At 40.4% G+C, this 15,614-nt stretch overlaps 1 protein-coding gene across 1 annotated transcript in view; it reads left to right on the top strand.

Annotated features, from left to right (window-relative positions):
• Positions 1-14,423: 14,423 nt before the first annotated feature.
• Positions 14,424-15,614, top strand: part of si:dkey-225n22.4 (collagen alpha-1(XXI) chain) — a 53,100-nt gene continuing 51,909 nt past the window's right edge. The window contains exons 1-3 of the mRNA XM_047344603.1: positions 14,424-14,551; positions 14,687-14,823; positions 15,386-15,505. Coding sequence (XP_047200559.1) covers positions 14,470-14,551; positions 14,687-14,823; positions 15,386-15,505 — 339 coding nt within the window. The 5' untranslated portion in view covers positions 14,424-14,469. The remainder of the gene's footprint in view (positions 14,552-14,686; positions 14,824-15,385; positions 15,506-15,614) is intronic.

Below are 15,614 nucleotides of genomic sequence, written 5' to 3'. Positions count from 1 at the left end.
TAACCCACTTCTTCTTCTTCCAGTTCTTCCTATGTACAGTGTACACACAGCAGTTTACACATGGCAGCTTTGTCATATGCCATGAGGGGCCTGACACCCAGGTTACCTGTGTCAGTTGGTGATGGATAATTTGATTGAACACAGGGTACTGTTGAGAAGTGATCTAAAGCACATCATATTTATGATACATAATTACTCATGAACACTGGCACCCCTCAAGGATGTGTTCTCAGTCCCATACTGTACACACTCTACACACACGACTGCGCAGCCTCACATGAAAACACCACAATCCTGAAATTTGCTGATGACACAACAGTCCTGGGTCTCATCAGTAACAACGATGAATCAGCCTATCGCAGTGTGGTGGAGGACCTGGTGCTGTGGTGTCAAAACAACAACCTGACGCTCAGTGTCAGCAAAACAATGGAGGTGATGAGTGGACCTGAGAAAAGGGAGGAGTCAACACACACCATTACACATTAGTGAGACTGAGGTGGAAAGGGTCAACACCTTCAAGTTCCTCAGCGTCCACATCAGTGAGGACTTCACCTGGACCCACCACATCACTCAGCTGATCAGGAAGGCACAGCAGAGGCTGTACTTCCTAAGGAGGCTCAGGAAATTCAAGTTGCCATCAGGACTCCTCTGCAACTTCTACCGGTGCACCATATAGTCCATTCTGACCAGCAGCATTGCAGCATGGTATGGCAACAGCACACAAACAGGCCGCAATCGCCTGCAGAGAGTGGTCAAATAAGCCCAGTACATCACTGGAACGACCCTCCCACCTCTGCAGGACATCTATCAGCAGAGGGTCCTCAGAAGAGCCCGGAACACCATCAGAGATCCCACACACCCCCCAGCACCACCTCTTCACACTCCTTCCATCTGGCAGACGGTATAGGAGTGTGACATGCAGGACCTCAAAGCTCAAGGACAGTTTCTACCCATAAGACTGACGAACATCTCCAAGCCACTGCCTCCTCCCCCTCCCACCCTCCACACATAACCAACAAGGACTTAATGCAACTTTTTGCATATTGAACAATTTGCAAACAGTGAACATTATGCACCTTGTTGTCTTTTTGCACAAATTGTAATAATTCTGAACTGACTTTTATACTGTCTTTCACTGTTTTTAGCACACCTAAATCCCCTAATCTACCTCAGCTGTTATTTATCTCTTATCCCTTTTATTTATGATTAAACTCAAGTTTCCAGTATGTATATGTATATATTTAAATGTTTCTAAGAACTAAGAATTGCATTGCATTGATAACTTGTTCATTTCTGCATATGACAATAGAACCTTTGAACCTTGAACCTTTAATATGGGTTTATTATAAATGAAAACAATATAGACTGATAAAACTTTTAAAACAAGATTTTCACACATGCCCTTTCTACAACACAGTCATTAATGCAGGACCTGCCATAGTTCATATCATACTTAAGCAAATTCCCTTACAAATATGCAGCTGGCAGAGTTTTGATGTGGAGTAACTGGAATGCAACAAACAGAAATGATATTTAGAAGAAACAATTATTGAGTCTTATTCTGCATCTTCAGGCAGCAGAGTGTTTTGCAGAACCAGAGCAGCTTGCAGAGCTTGAGTTAAAGCAGTCCAATCTTCTGGTGGCCACCAGACTTCTAACCTTAACATCTGGGGTTGATGCAATTACTGTGGATCCAGCAGGAGGAGTCGCAGGAAGAGGTAGAGATGTTTTCACAGCAGAGTCTGAGGTTTCTGAGGTAGGTGCAGGCTGCTCGGCTGCTTTAACCTGGCACAGTGACCAATCCTCCTGGATGGCAGTGATAGCAGGTTCATTAGCACAGAGCACACATGGCGGGGCCCCAGGAGAGTCTGTTTCCCTGGGTGGCTTTTCGACAACATCGTCACCATCAAAGACTGATGTAGTGACGACATCAGGAGGCAGAGTCAGAGAAGGTGGTGAAGCTGGAGATGGAATAGTCGGTGGGCAGGGTGTAAACCTTCCACTTCTTCAGCATGGCAAATTGTCAAATGCTCCATGGCAGTAGTTATGGCAGGAGTTTTTGGTGCTTCACTTTGCAGGACGTGCATGTCACTGAGGCTGAAATGGTTTCATGATTAGTCGCTATTCACACAAAATTTGTACAATAAGTTCAAAATGGCAGTTTGGGGCATGGCTCCAACTCTTTGCCTAATAGCCTGTTTCCTGAATTTTAAAGCAGGGGGGCTTTGAATTTTAAAAACTGTCCACTGGGGTAGTGCAGTTGAGCCATTTCAGTAACATTTTACTGAAAGACTGATTTTTTAAAAAGTACAAGCATCAGCATTAAAAATAGTTGCAAAGTGCTCAGATGCAGAATGGCCCATTTGAGAATAATGTATATTATATAAACGATGTACTATGTGTCCATGACTTTAATGTTGCAGCTGGTAAAGTTGTGGCTAATAGGGCTGGGTAACTTGTAAATTGTTTCTCGGGGAACAATAAAGACGATTTATTTATTTATTTACTAAGATATTGAAGGGATTGGAGATATGAATGAAAGGGGGAGCGAGAGCCAGGAAGATGCCCTAAAATCTATTAATTTATAATTGTACAATTTGTTGGTTTTGACTATCTGACTATTTGCAAAATAACTAATCACTAAAATATCAAACAAATGAAGTGCAGTAAAAGATAACAATAGTTTTTTCTAAATTTAAATGGAATCCTAAAGTGTTTAAATCAAGCAAAAATACCTAAGTACATTACTGCAGTTCATGTATTTAGCTCTTTTCCACCACTGGGTTCTGAGGAAGATAATGAATAAAATCGAGTTGGTTTTTCACTGACTCTCGTTGAGGCAATACCACCCCCTAATGGAAATATGTGACAATTACAAGTAGACATAAGGCAGAGTGGGTAAATGAGGCTGTTCTGAGATGTAAAGTTGTGTCACTCAGTCATAGTTGCTTCTCCAGTGTCTGCCTGGACTGGATCTGAACAGTCAAAACAGCTTCCCTCTTTTTCTGACTAGATTTCCTGCATTGTATCAAAAAACTTGAGGTCAAGGAGGTCAGGTACGCACAGGCAGGAGAAAACAACCAGACCGCAGAGATAATCCCCCCGAATCGACCCTGTGAGAAGTAAATACACAGTAGTGGATTTCAAACAGAGGAAAATACACTCAATCCATTTTTCAGCCCTTCAGATATGAGAATCACAGAAGTCATTTGCTTGTTTGGTTTTAATTAATTTTTATGATTCTGTCTGAAGCTGTAACTTCGCCTAGTAAAAAACAAAAGAGCAAATTTTATAACACTGCCTGAGAAATTATGCCAAATGTTTAAATCTTTCCTTTCCATCCAGTGTTTTTTTCTAATCCTGTGCTTTCTTGAATAAATTGGAAAAGCCCTGTGCATGAGATCATAGAGTTAAAAAGAAAATGTTGTATTGGATCTGCGTCATTTTTCACCACATATATTTCACCTTGAATAAAGCTTGGTTCAGTAATCTGGAAGGACTATTCAGATTTTATATACAGTGTGTGAGTCAGACACAGCTCGTGACCTTCAGTGACATTCTGAAATGGTTGAATGTCAGCCTGTATATAGTGTAGAGTAGATTTTTTAATATTTAGATGCAAAAAAGGTGCCTTCCTTCCCTGTTCTCTCTACATACACCAGGTCTAGTCAGAATAATTGTGCATGTGCATGAAAAGGTGAAAACAATACTGTCATGCACCCAAAACTGAATCATATCATTGCAGTAACCAGAGACTTGGAGCTCATCCTAGTCCCCTGTGTCGTCCAGCCTCGTGTGGTCTGCCTGGAGAGGAAGCAAATCCACATATTTGAGCTTTTATTTTTAGAACCATGTTTTTTTTCTGTACATTTTTTTTCAATTTTTCGTATTTTCTCAGCTTGGAAAGAACTGGCAACTGCAGAGCTTTTAACCAGAGGTAGGGAAGTAGCAACCCTGATCAGAGAGTGTCCCTGAGAACAAGCTCCCCGTGTGTCCCCAACAGGGGGCGATAGCAGTTCAGGCTTCTTGTCCTCGGAGAAGCACAGTGCTAAAAACACTGAGGTCTGAGTGTGTCTGTGTTGAGATGCCAAATCAATGTTACATTTCACTTAGAGCCTTTTTATGTGGGATCATTGGAAGAGTTTTTTGTTCTTGCGCAGTAATACATTCACATATCCACACATTCACAAAAGGAGAATCTCTGAAGTACTTTTGGATCATAATCTGCTGAACAGCCCCTTTGGGGAAGCAATAATCAGATACTTACAGGAAAACAGACTATAGATATTGGAGGATTGCTCGTTATTCATCTCAATCCCCTCTTTCAGTATCTTCAGTTTGATTATTGATGGTATGTCATAAGCCTGTTATAAACCATACATTATTTTGATCTTTAAAGCTGTTTTAATCTGTTTTGGGGGCTGTTTATAGGATTATGCTGTATTCTAAATTCTATATTTTGTAATGAAAAGACCAAAAAGACACTAAAGGTTCAGTGTGTAAGATTCAGTTGAAAGGGATCTATTGGCAGAAATAGAATATAAACATGTATAATCATCTTAATTGTGCAAATGGTTGTTTTCTTTACCCTAGAATGGGCAATTTATATTTAAATACTTTATATTTACATAATACCACAGGTTCTCTTTCATGTTTGGAAGGAGAGGGTGAGGTGAGGGGTATTCAGCTGCAGCATGAAACTTCACCACTAGATGTCCCTACATTCCACACACTGAACCTTTAAGGGAACGATGACTAAAGAGTCCCTTGATTCTAGAAAAGCTGCCGTGATTTGGAGCACAAAACGTTATTCTGACAGTGAGGGAAAAAATGGACTCATTGAAGAAAACATTTCCCTCAAATAAAAATGTGGAGAAGCCTTGAAGGACTCACAGGATACCTTGAACCTTGTGTGTAAAACTTCAAATTGCTTACTTTTCTTAATTTTTCCAGACAGAACCTTATGAAAAACGTATTTAAAAAAGGAAATACAGTTCACTGAGTTCAAGTTGTTACAAGTCACCCCTGATTATCTCTGTATTAATTCAGCAATTTTCTGAAACACTTGCTTTTAGGAAACAAAACTAAAACTACACCCCCTACCAAGGCCCAACAGTCCCCTAATGAAACCACATTTAAAGTCACTTGATCAATATTTTTGCACCAAAATCAAGATCCGCAAATTAATCTTTGAGAAAGCAAGGAAAATGTTGAAAAATGCCCTATTTTGTGAAAAAATACCTTGATCCACACGCTGATCCACATCCACACCAAAATTGAATGGGTTCTTCCCTGTCCCATACTGTAATCTCCCACTAAATATCGTGATCAAGTAGTTTTTGCTTAAGCCTGTTAACTACAAACAAACCTACCAACAAACAGACAGGGGTGAAAACATAAACTCCTTGGTGGAGGCAACACAGGACTATTTACAGCTGTAGATTATCCATACCCACCAACTGAATGATAAGGCTTTAATTAAAATTCCCACAATAAAATGTCGAACAAAGAAACCTGTAGTTAAATCATTATTTTGTCGCAGTGTTTCGCTGTGTGCTTTGTCATCACTTGCACCTTGCAGTGCGTCGCTAACCTGCACTGTAATTACACTCCTGAATAGCTGCAGTAAAAACACGCTGACCACAGTGGTGCCCCAGTTTACAGTGGGACATGACTGCAGATTACGATTTCAACTCTTCATATGAGGCCTTCATTTCAACATTAAACCATGACGTTGGATTAGCTGGATTAGTTAGAAGTTGACAAGTTTTAAGCCTCTGGTGTTAGCAGTGATTTAATATGGTAATAACTGAAATTTAGATGCTTAAACACACAAACACGGATGCATTGCCACACTGGGGTCAGTCCACACACCCTGTCTTGACTGTGAGTGTGTGTATGAGAGTGTAAATCCTTGCTGGATCCAGATTTGCCTCTGTAGTGTCATATTCTGTGGTGAAGCTGGCCATGATTTATACAGTAAAGGCTGCCCTGACACTCCTACCACTCCCTCTGCCAACCAGAGGGAGGACTGTCACCACAGAGTCAGGACTTCACTCTCTTCACTCTCTCTCCTCGCACAGTGGCGTTCCATCAGTGTCTGCTCGCAGCTGGAGGAGAAAGGTAAGGCCCATGTCATCCTCTTTACGGCACGTGTTGTTATGTGGAGGGTACACCTGAATTATCGGAGAACTCAGGCTGGGATCATATTTCTTGACGTATTTACAGCATATTGCACTAATCAAACTCTGATTAGTGGTGTCAGTTAATTGGAGACCATGTTAGAAAAGTTTGCATTAGTTATTTTTGGAGGATATGAGTTTTCTCTGTTCATGATGGTGGTTGTTTGTCATTCTGCTGGTTGTACTTTCATTTACCAGTTACAGTATCTGCAGCATATGGTATCTATGTGTGCATACAGTCATCAACACTGTTCTTAAGGAATCTCTCCCGAAATTGTTATGCGAACATGTATTCGGTTTGGCCATGAGTGACCAGCCAACAGGACAATGAGAAGACAAGCTAAATATAAAGTCTAACTGCATACAGTAAATCAGCCTCTGTGATTATGGGTCAGCGAGGTCCTCTGCTTTAGCACAGGCACCAGTCGCTCTCTCTCTCGGTCTTTCTGTCTCTTGGCATGTCAGAGTTATGCTGTTTCTTGAGTCTGAAGACTGGAATAACTTTGTCTTCCTTTCTAATTACTGTATGTACAAGTGCAGAATGAAGTGAAAATGATGGAGAAGGTGTGTGGGCTGGTTTTCACGATAGTCCAGGGATCAGACACCAGTTTCTGGTCTGGGACATATAGTTTTATCTTGTAAAGGTCACTACATTGCTGAATGTCAGAAAAATATAGTCTTCAGTAGCAGTCACCAATTATCTGTCTTTACATGGCCGTTAAAATACTTTGGTCATGTTATTTTTACTCTGGGTTATTCATGTCATCGCTGAACTTAAATCACTATTTTTGAAGGAAGAAATAGCACGAAGGAAAAGTACAGTTCATAGGCAATAATATACATATTTGCTCAATTGTCTCAGTGTTGTAAATACTGTTATTTCGCTGATGTTCTCAGTTACTCCCTCCTGAGAGAGGGATCCCTCACATGTGGCTCTCTCTGAGGTTTCTACATTATGTTTTTTCTCGTTTTTCCTTACTCTTGTTGAGGGTTAAGAACAGAGGATGTCACACCTTGTTAAGCCCGATGATACAAATTGTGATTTGTCAATATGTGCTATACAAATCAAATTGGATTGATTGATTGATTGAATTTACATGGGAGCTTTCTTGGTCTGGTAAGATCAGTTGAAATGTTTGTTAAAATGAGCAGAGGTTAGATAGATATTATTAACAATGAGACATGTATCTAAACAAGGTTACAAATTGATTCACAAATACCTGGGAACACACCAACACGGAACAAAACAAGAAAAACATAAGAAAGATAAACAAACAACATCCGTTAAAACCAACCAAAAATCAGGCATTAGAAGGCTTTGCTATAAAAATATGTTTTAAGAGGTGATTTAAAAATTGTTAATATGCTGACAGGTCACCCTTAGTTACCAGCCCTGACTTAGGAACTACCATCAACTTTGGTTGCAAGGTTATGGCCTGGAGCAGGGAGTTAGTAGCTGCATATTATAACTGGGGGTTTAGACTGTGCTGAGCTTTAAAAGTCATTAAAAGAATCTTAAAATGAATCCTAAATTTAGCTGGCAGCGAATGAATGAAGGGTAGAATTGAAGAGATATGGGTCCCATACGCTTGAGAGGCAGCGTTCTGCACTACAGCTGACGCCGAGACACGGAGGAATGACTGGAACATGTAAACAGTGCACTGCAGGTGTGAGAAGACAAAACGCATGAATAAGCTTTCCTTGGTCAGGAAAAGATAGAGCTATTTCATTTTGGTTATGTGTCTTAGATAAAAGTAACATGATTTAATAATGTTAATGACATAGGGTTCAAAATTCATTTTTTAAAATACTGATGTGAAATTGAGGTTACTGAGCGAGTTCTCAGACTTTCCTTTACCTGAGCTGTCTTTAGGCTTTAACTCCATCCTTTAATTGTCGGCAGAAGTTACATAATCTCACTTTAATCCTTAAATCTAAAGAACAATATCTGTTTTTTCCTTCCTCCGTGTGTACCTTAGCATTTAGATTTCTTTACACGTTTCAAGCCACTGCAAATAGATTCTAATACCATAGTGCAATGAATTAAAATAATGACTGTAATGTTGTGAAATTGCATTTAAAATATAAAAAAAACCCATTAGTATTACAGGGTGTGTGTAGATGACAGAAAACAGGTCTTTTAAAGAAGGTGATAAATCTAAATTTACTCCAAATTCAACCACACTAATAAAATAATATCCTGACCCCAACAGCACATAATTTATTACAATGACCAAAATAAATTTCTCAGCTATCAGTCAGAATATGAGCATTTAAGGGACAAGAGCCTGTTTACTGGAATTTCTACCGACAGTCAACAAGTCAAGGCTCCGAGCTATTCCAACATCTGCGCACAAGGAATGTTCTGTGATGCCCGAGCCAATGGAGGCGGCTGATGTGGTTGGTTCGCTGCACTTCTGGTTTGCCAAATGTAGAGTGAGGTTTGGAGGAATTCAAGTTCAGGGCCCACCTATCAACATACAGTGTCTGTAATGACTAATGCGCTTTAAAATGAAAGAGAGAGGCAGCGAGGAGAGGATGTATGGATGGATCCGAGGAGCTGAGGAAGGATAAAATATGAAGTATATGCAGGTTTTTTTTAGGATACTAGAGACACATTTAGAAATAGAGAAACACACGAACCATTCTCCTGCGGCGCACTGTCAGTGTTTAATGTTATTCACTGAGGCCTCACAGATCTAACTTTTGACTCCTGGTCCTTCTTGTGTTGAAATTGACTCCCATGCTCTCCTGGGATCTATCTGCTAATGCGACTGACAGATGTGTTCATAAAACAAACATCTGTTTGCACTGATTCTGACCATGATGCTTCAGTTAAAATATCAGATGATAAATCAGACAAATAGCCTATGGCATTTTGAGATAATCTGAATGGACCGATTGACTGGGCTCGTGAAGCTTATAAACAAAAATACCTGCAGAACATATCTACATATGATTGAAGTAAAAGTTTACAGAGTTTAGTTGTTTTATTACTTGTGGACGTTTCAAATTTTAAATAATAAGTAAAGTGCAGATCTACTTAAGCAAACATTCTTTCCTTTTTCTGGGTTCAAGTGGCTAATGCATCAGAGTTATAAATGTTTAAGTTTAGCAATTTGTGTCTCATTCGTTATTATTAAATTAACAATAACATAATAATGACATTATACATGAGCCATCGAGCACCATGCTCTCTAAAGCTGCTTTCAGACATGCACTTAACCACAGGGATCCTCCGGACTTTCTCTGCAGGGGCTGTGTGTCTGAATGCAAAAGTCAGAGTGGACTTTCTCTGTCTGGCCTCCTCATATAAAGTCTGCAGATCCTCCACAGGATTCACTGCAAGCAGAAAAAAAAAAAGGATGAAAAAGCAGTGATGTACATGTAAGAGCAGACAAAGATGTCAAAAGAGATTGTGTGATAAGGGCCGACGCAGGTGTCGATGTGCTCTAAACAAAAACATGTGATTTCCGCAGCAGCATTGAAAGATTGCATCCTGCCTCCTGTATGCTTCACCCCCCCCCCCTCACCTGAACGCTCCAGAGGTTTCTGTATTGTTGTGAACACGTCTGAGCAGAGAATCTCCTGTGTTGTGCATGTGTGAAAGGAAACCTCCGCAGAGAGTCCGGACCCAAATCATTCGGACTTCTTCCGGAGGTTATGTCCGATAACGGCTCAAATGTGGCCATTAAGAAACCTATACTGGTCGACCACTGCTAATTACAAAGCATTTCTATTGCATGTCCTTTTGAAGAACAAATGTCAGTATACAGTAAATGATTGTAATGTCTGATCTGCATCAGGACAACACAAACAGTGTTTTCACTGAGCTGACTGTTTCCTGATCTGTCACCGCTATGGTTAAAGTACCTGGTTAGTGTTCGTGGTCGGGGTTAAATGAAACCAAAACTGACTGTTGGTAAGAAACCGGAATTAAACAGTGGTCTCCCTCATCAAAGTCATTCTTTGTCGAACCATCTGACCACCCTGTCCTCCTCCTGCTGAGGTTTTGTTCACACAGATCAGCAAAAGCAACATTTATATTGATGAAAAGAAGGTGATAAACCATTTTCAATTTTCTTTTTTACGAAACATATGTGTGTGTTTGTGTGTGGTCCAGGTATTACACATGTTGTGAGGACCTAAATCTCCCTGCATATTCACATCATGGGGACTTGTCTTCCTTATGGGGACAACAGTTAGACTCCATAACATAAGACGCTACATATTAAGATGAGGACATGTTTGACAGTTAGGTTAAGAGTTAGGGTTGGGAAGTAGTAACTATGGTTTAGGTTAGGGTAAGTCTCCAGGAAATCAATGTTAAGTCACTGTAATGTCCTCTGAAGTCATGGACAGTGTGTGTGTGCGTGTGTGTGTGTGTGTGTGTGTGTGTGTGTGTGTGTGTGTGTGTGTGTGTGTGTGTGTGTGTGTGTGTGTGTGTGTGTGTGTGTGTGTGTGTGTGTGTGTGTTATGTGATTTTAAAACAGATTTGAGCCATATTCACTGATTAACCATAAAACCAAACTTAACTTTATTTTTCTCTCGGTTGGTGTCCTACATGGTTGTCCAGGCTAAGCCAGAGCTGCACGTTCAACCTGTAACGGCTCCATGACAGCTCTCTGAATGTTCCCTGATGTTATTTGAAGTTGAACATATTTCTAGGTCAGTTAACATTTCTCTATTAGAATTAGAAGAGGTTTAAATCCTCTCGGCGTCCTCGACCCTGTACACCCAGCCAAAGGTTTTCTGCCGAGGTTGAAACTGGGCAGAGTCAAGCAGCCAACGTACAAACAAGCACAGGATTACCTTTCAAATCACGAGATTTATTTTACCCAGAACAGTAGAAGAAATCTGTAACAACAGAATAGGTCAACCAAACATAACTCCACTAAAACAACACTGCTAACAATACAGGACATTGATTCCACCAATCCCTCCGTGCTAATTCAGTTCTTGGTCTGATCCATTTATTGGGACTCTGCAGTTAAGCAGGCTTCACCCTCAGCCACCTCTTTTGACCTAAAACCAGGATGGAGGACTGAGGTAGCAGATACTGTTACTCCCACACAGAGAAAAGATAATTAATACAAATGACAATGACAGAACAGTGTCAACCAAATGTGCTTGCCTCATATAGTGTCAAAATGTGCAGTCAAGAAAATTGTGAGACCAAAAATCCTGTGTTTTCTTTGTGCAAAGAAAATTAGGAAAGTTTGATACAGACGAGAGAGAGTTGTATGAAACTCTACATCTATCTTTCAGATTTCTATGAGTGTGGGGAGACAGGATAAACGTCTCTGTATTTCAGTTGTGCGACTGTGGATGGGACCATCACTCTGAGCTATGATAGAATTCTGTGAGGTCACCAAATACACGAAGAAGCCCAACCACACAGCCCAACAAAACTAGTGGGAGGATCAGATAAATGTAATTTAGGAAAAACTCCCATGAACACGTCCCGCAGTCTAGGATGTAGATGTAGAGGTCTAATCAGGTTAGACCATAGACTGCATGTAAAAAGGGTTAGACTAGTTAACACACTTGTAAAAACGACAGAGAAAGGCTAAATGAATAGGGAGGGAAACTAATTCAAGTATATACAGCGGTTTTAGCTCAGTTAAAAGGTAACAACAGGGCACTGTTTGTAGAAAGTTATTTAGATAAATTTCAGCAAGCTACATTAATTTAAAGATATTTAATTTAAAGACCCACTTGCTTCAAGCTGTTAGCTACTGCAGAGGATCATGGGGTCCTTTCTGAATCTCTATTACAGTAAGGGCCGGTGCACACTACAGGATAATCGGGCGATTTTCGACCTGATTTGCCCATTCTGACAATCGCGGGACCTTTCTAATTAGAGGCCAGTCGGAGTCGATTATCTGCACACATAATCCTGAAGTGTGAGGGGTTTATAAAATAATTTGAATGCTGCCAATTTTGTCGGAGCCTCACAAATCTCGAATCGTAAATGTCAAACTCAAAATGTTTGTTATTTACGATAATCTGCTCCGATGGAATACTGAGCATAAACTGAGCTATAGCCAATGAGAGCAAGCTGAACGGGAAAAATCATCAATCGGATGTTGCGTAGCTTTTCTGAAGTCACATTTGACCAAACAGCAAGTGTGTGGTCTTACAATCTGTCCAAATGTCCCTGTTGTGTGTTCTTATATTCTAATATTAAAAATCTGTTAAATCTGTCAACATGTCTGTGGTCTCCAACATTTTAAAAATCAGTTAAGAGTTGTAAATCCTCTATTGTGCACCTAACTCACTTGACTGACTAGACTTGGATCAGTTGATGTAATGTTTTAAAATGAATGATGTCACCAGTGACAGAGTTTCCAAGTCCCTGTTACAGTAACTGTTTGCCCAGTTTAAAACCACTGCTATCAAAAGGGACCCTTTTAAAAGAAAAAATCCCTTTCCCCACATGGAGCCCACAGTCAGCCCAGATGGGCTCATGTTATTGAAGACATATGGGTCTCACACAGTCCACATTTAGCCCACATTTATGGAGCACTTAGTTAACCCATTTCAAGTGCATGGCACTTGTTGCCCATGTTGTCCACATTTTATCCATATGGGTTGCACATGTGCATGTTGACTGGGAATGATGTCTTCATTCAGTAACTTGATGCTGTAAATCAATTCCTTTTATGGGGGCACAAATGAAAAGGGCTACTGGCTATAAATGTGCTATTGGTATTGGTGATAGTTACCATGAGCAGGATGGAACTGTGCTGAACAGATCAATTTACCAGTTTACATTGTTTGTTTTTTTAAAGTCATTTTCAATATACTCTATATTCACACTGTGAGAAAAATGTAAGTCCATTGTTAAAATATGATTCCATAAGCCCAACACAAAGAGGATAAGGGTAAGAGGAGCTGGGAGGAGACTTTGTAAAACAGAGGTTGTGGCAGCTGTACTCTCTTCAGCTCACTGATCCTCCCCTGTCTTTAAAGCCGCTGCCAACACACTGTAGCCCTCACTGCCGTGTTTATATTCCTGTTTTCCCAGCACAGCACAGCGCTCACGTAGTTATTTTCTCTGGCCCAGCCTTGTGGTCGGTGGAACCGTGTTTGCGCTGTAAAACGAACACAGAACACGGCAGTGCCATGTGCCATGTTGCATGGCACAACATGAAAACAAATTGTTTTATAGGTAAGAGGAGACAGTGGGGACGGTGGAGAAGAAAAGAGGGAGATGTGGTGAATTCACAAGGCGCTCGAATCTCATCCTCGAGCCATATATTATATATGTACCCTGAGCTGGACTGTTAAAAAATATGTCAAACAGACAAACAGTTCTCCAGCACTGACACAGCTCTATGGAGACACTATGCACGACAGCACAATTTGTTGCAGACGGCACTCAGCACTGTTCTTCACTGCACTGGAAACTTTGATCCCCACAGTGTGGATATTCTAGGGGCCAGGAACTATAGCTGATGAAATGAGAATTTGGAATTTAGACTATTTGTGGACACAGGCTATAAGTCTAGTGACCCCTTGAGGATGGGATATTTATTACATTCCACAACATCACTGTGTTGCTATTTGAGCCCTACTACATGTGGTGATAAAATATATACACTGTAGTCAATCGAGTCAAAATAATAGATCTTCTTGCTATGATTCATATGCCTAAGCATTTCATAGGACATCTTTAGTTCAGTGTGGACATTTTCACTTGTGGTTGTAGGAGAGTACATAGTGGTTAAAAAAAAAACATCCTCTGAATGTACTTAACAAATTTCAGATCTGAAATTTCTCAATCTGTTGAACATTTTATGATATTACTACTGTGCAAATGAATATTGTGATGATGATCTGGTCACCAAACACACCAAAAATGAGAATATGAAAATCCTAAGCAAATTTGAGTTAAATGCAACCAGGTTTTTAGTTATGAGAACCTTTAGGTTGATGGGGAGAGAAAAGGGGAAAAGCTCAGGGGTCATCAGAATGAATAGGAGCCATCCTGTGAGGAGAGTGAATTACCTTATTATGATAGTATTTTTGGTCACATACAGTAAAATTTAAGTTTGTTAAATATAGTCATCTTAGCACATAATGGAAATTGCAAGATTTCACAAATAATATGACACAGGGCAGTTTCCGGATGTCTCTTTGTTTTGCTGCATGTCCATGAATTGCTTCCTCCAGAGTTATCAAACAGCAAATGAAAATGGCAAAGTAAAATCTGAATTTCTCACGTGTTTCAGCTCAGAATCAGCCACCTCTGTCTGGACTGAGGCAGCTCTCCTACAGAGACATGTTGCTGTGGTCGTTATGGAGTGTGATATTACTACTGACCCCGCTGGAGGCTGCAGAGGAAGGGGAAGATGTGCGAGCAGGTCGGAATGTCACTTTTGGCTGCACTTTCAGTGAAATGTGGATGAAATATTCACAACAGAATTTTTATATTTACAGTTACATTGATACAATTGTTTTTGTTGATTGTGTGAGTGTGTGTGTGTGTTTGTGTGTAGGCTGCAGCACAGCTGTGAATGACCTGGTGTATATTGTTGATGGCTCATGGAGTGTCGGAGTCCCTGACTTTGAAATGGCCAAGCAGTGGCTTATCAACATCACCAGCCAGTTTGACATCAGTTCGCAGTACACACAGGTACTGTAAACTGTATTATACTGTATGTACTTCATACTTCACACATTCATTTCAGGGCACACACTTTATCCGTACACATTTCATTTACCTGCCAACTGAGATTGTCATTTTCATTTCAAACACCTTTAGCTGCAATTGTACTTAGACCACTCCAGTATATGATTTTTAAAGGTCTTTATGGCTAATCTCTTAGTTATCATCTAAATATTTTCTCCAGTATAATCAATGACATTTGTTACAGTGTGGTAAGTGGTCTGTATTTATATAACAGCTTTTCTAGTCTTGACGACCATTTAAAACTGCACATTACAGTTTTACCATTCAGCCTTTCACACACACATTTATACAGTGCATCTATCTGCAGCACTCTCTCTATCAATTCAGTTAAATTTAACTCAATTTAATTGATATAGCACCCAATCATATAACATTAAATATCACACATACTAATACAATGAGACAAGTGGTTCGGTATCTTGCCCAAGGACACTTAGGCATGCAGAATGGGGAAGATTAGGATTGAACCGCTGACCTTCTGCACCTTGTCCTGCTGTATCTGTAGCTGGCTGTGATCCAGTACAGTGACACACCTCGATTGGAGATCTCTCTGGGGACACACCAGGGCGGAGCAGAGCTCATCGAGGCCATGCAGGGCATCACCTACCTGGGAGGAAACACACAGGTGGGACAGCACGTTTTCTCTTTGCACCTTAGCTATCACCAGCACCAGCAGGTAACTTAAGACTTCTGATCGGTGCTCACTAAACAAAAGGAGATTGTGCATTTGAAGC

The sequence above is a fragment of the Hippoglossus stenolepis genome, chromosome 19, assembly GCF_022539355.2.
Source record: "Hippoglossus stenolepis isolate QCI-W04-F060 chromosome 19, HSTE1.2, whole genome shotgun sequence".
NCBI classification, from domain to species: Eukaryota; Metazoa; Chordata; class Actinopteri; order Pleuronectiformes; family Pleuronectidae; genus Hippoglossus; species Hippoglossus stenolepis.
This window is presented reverse-complemented; position numbering and strand designations above follow the sequence as displayed.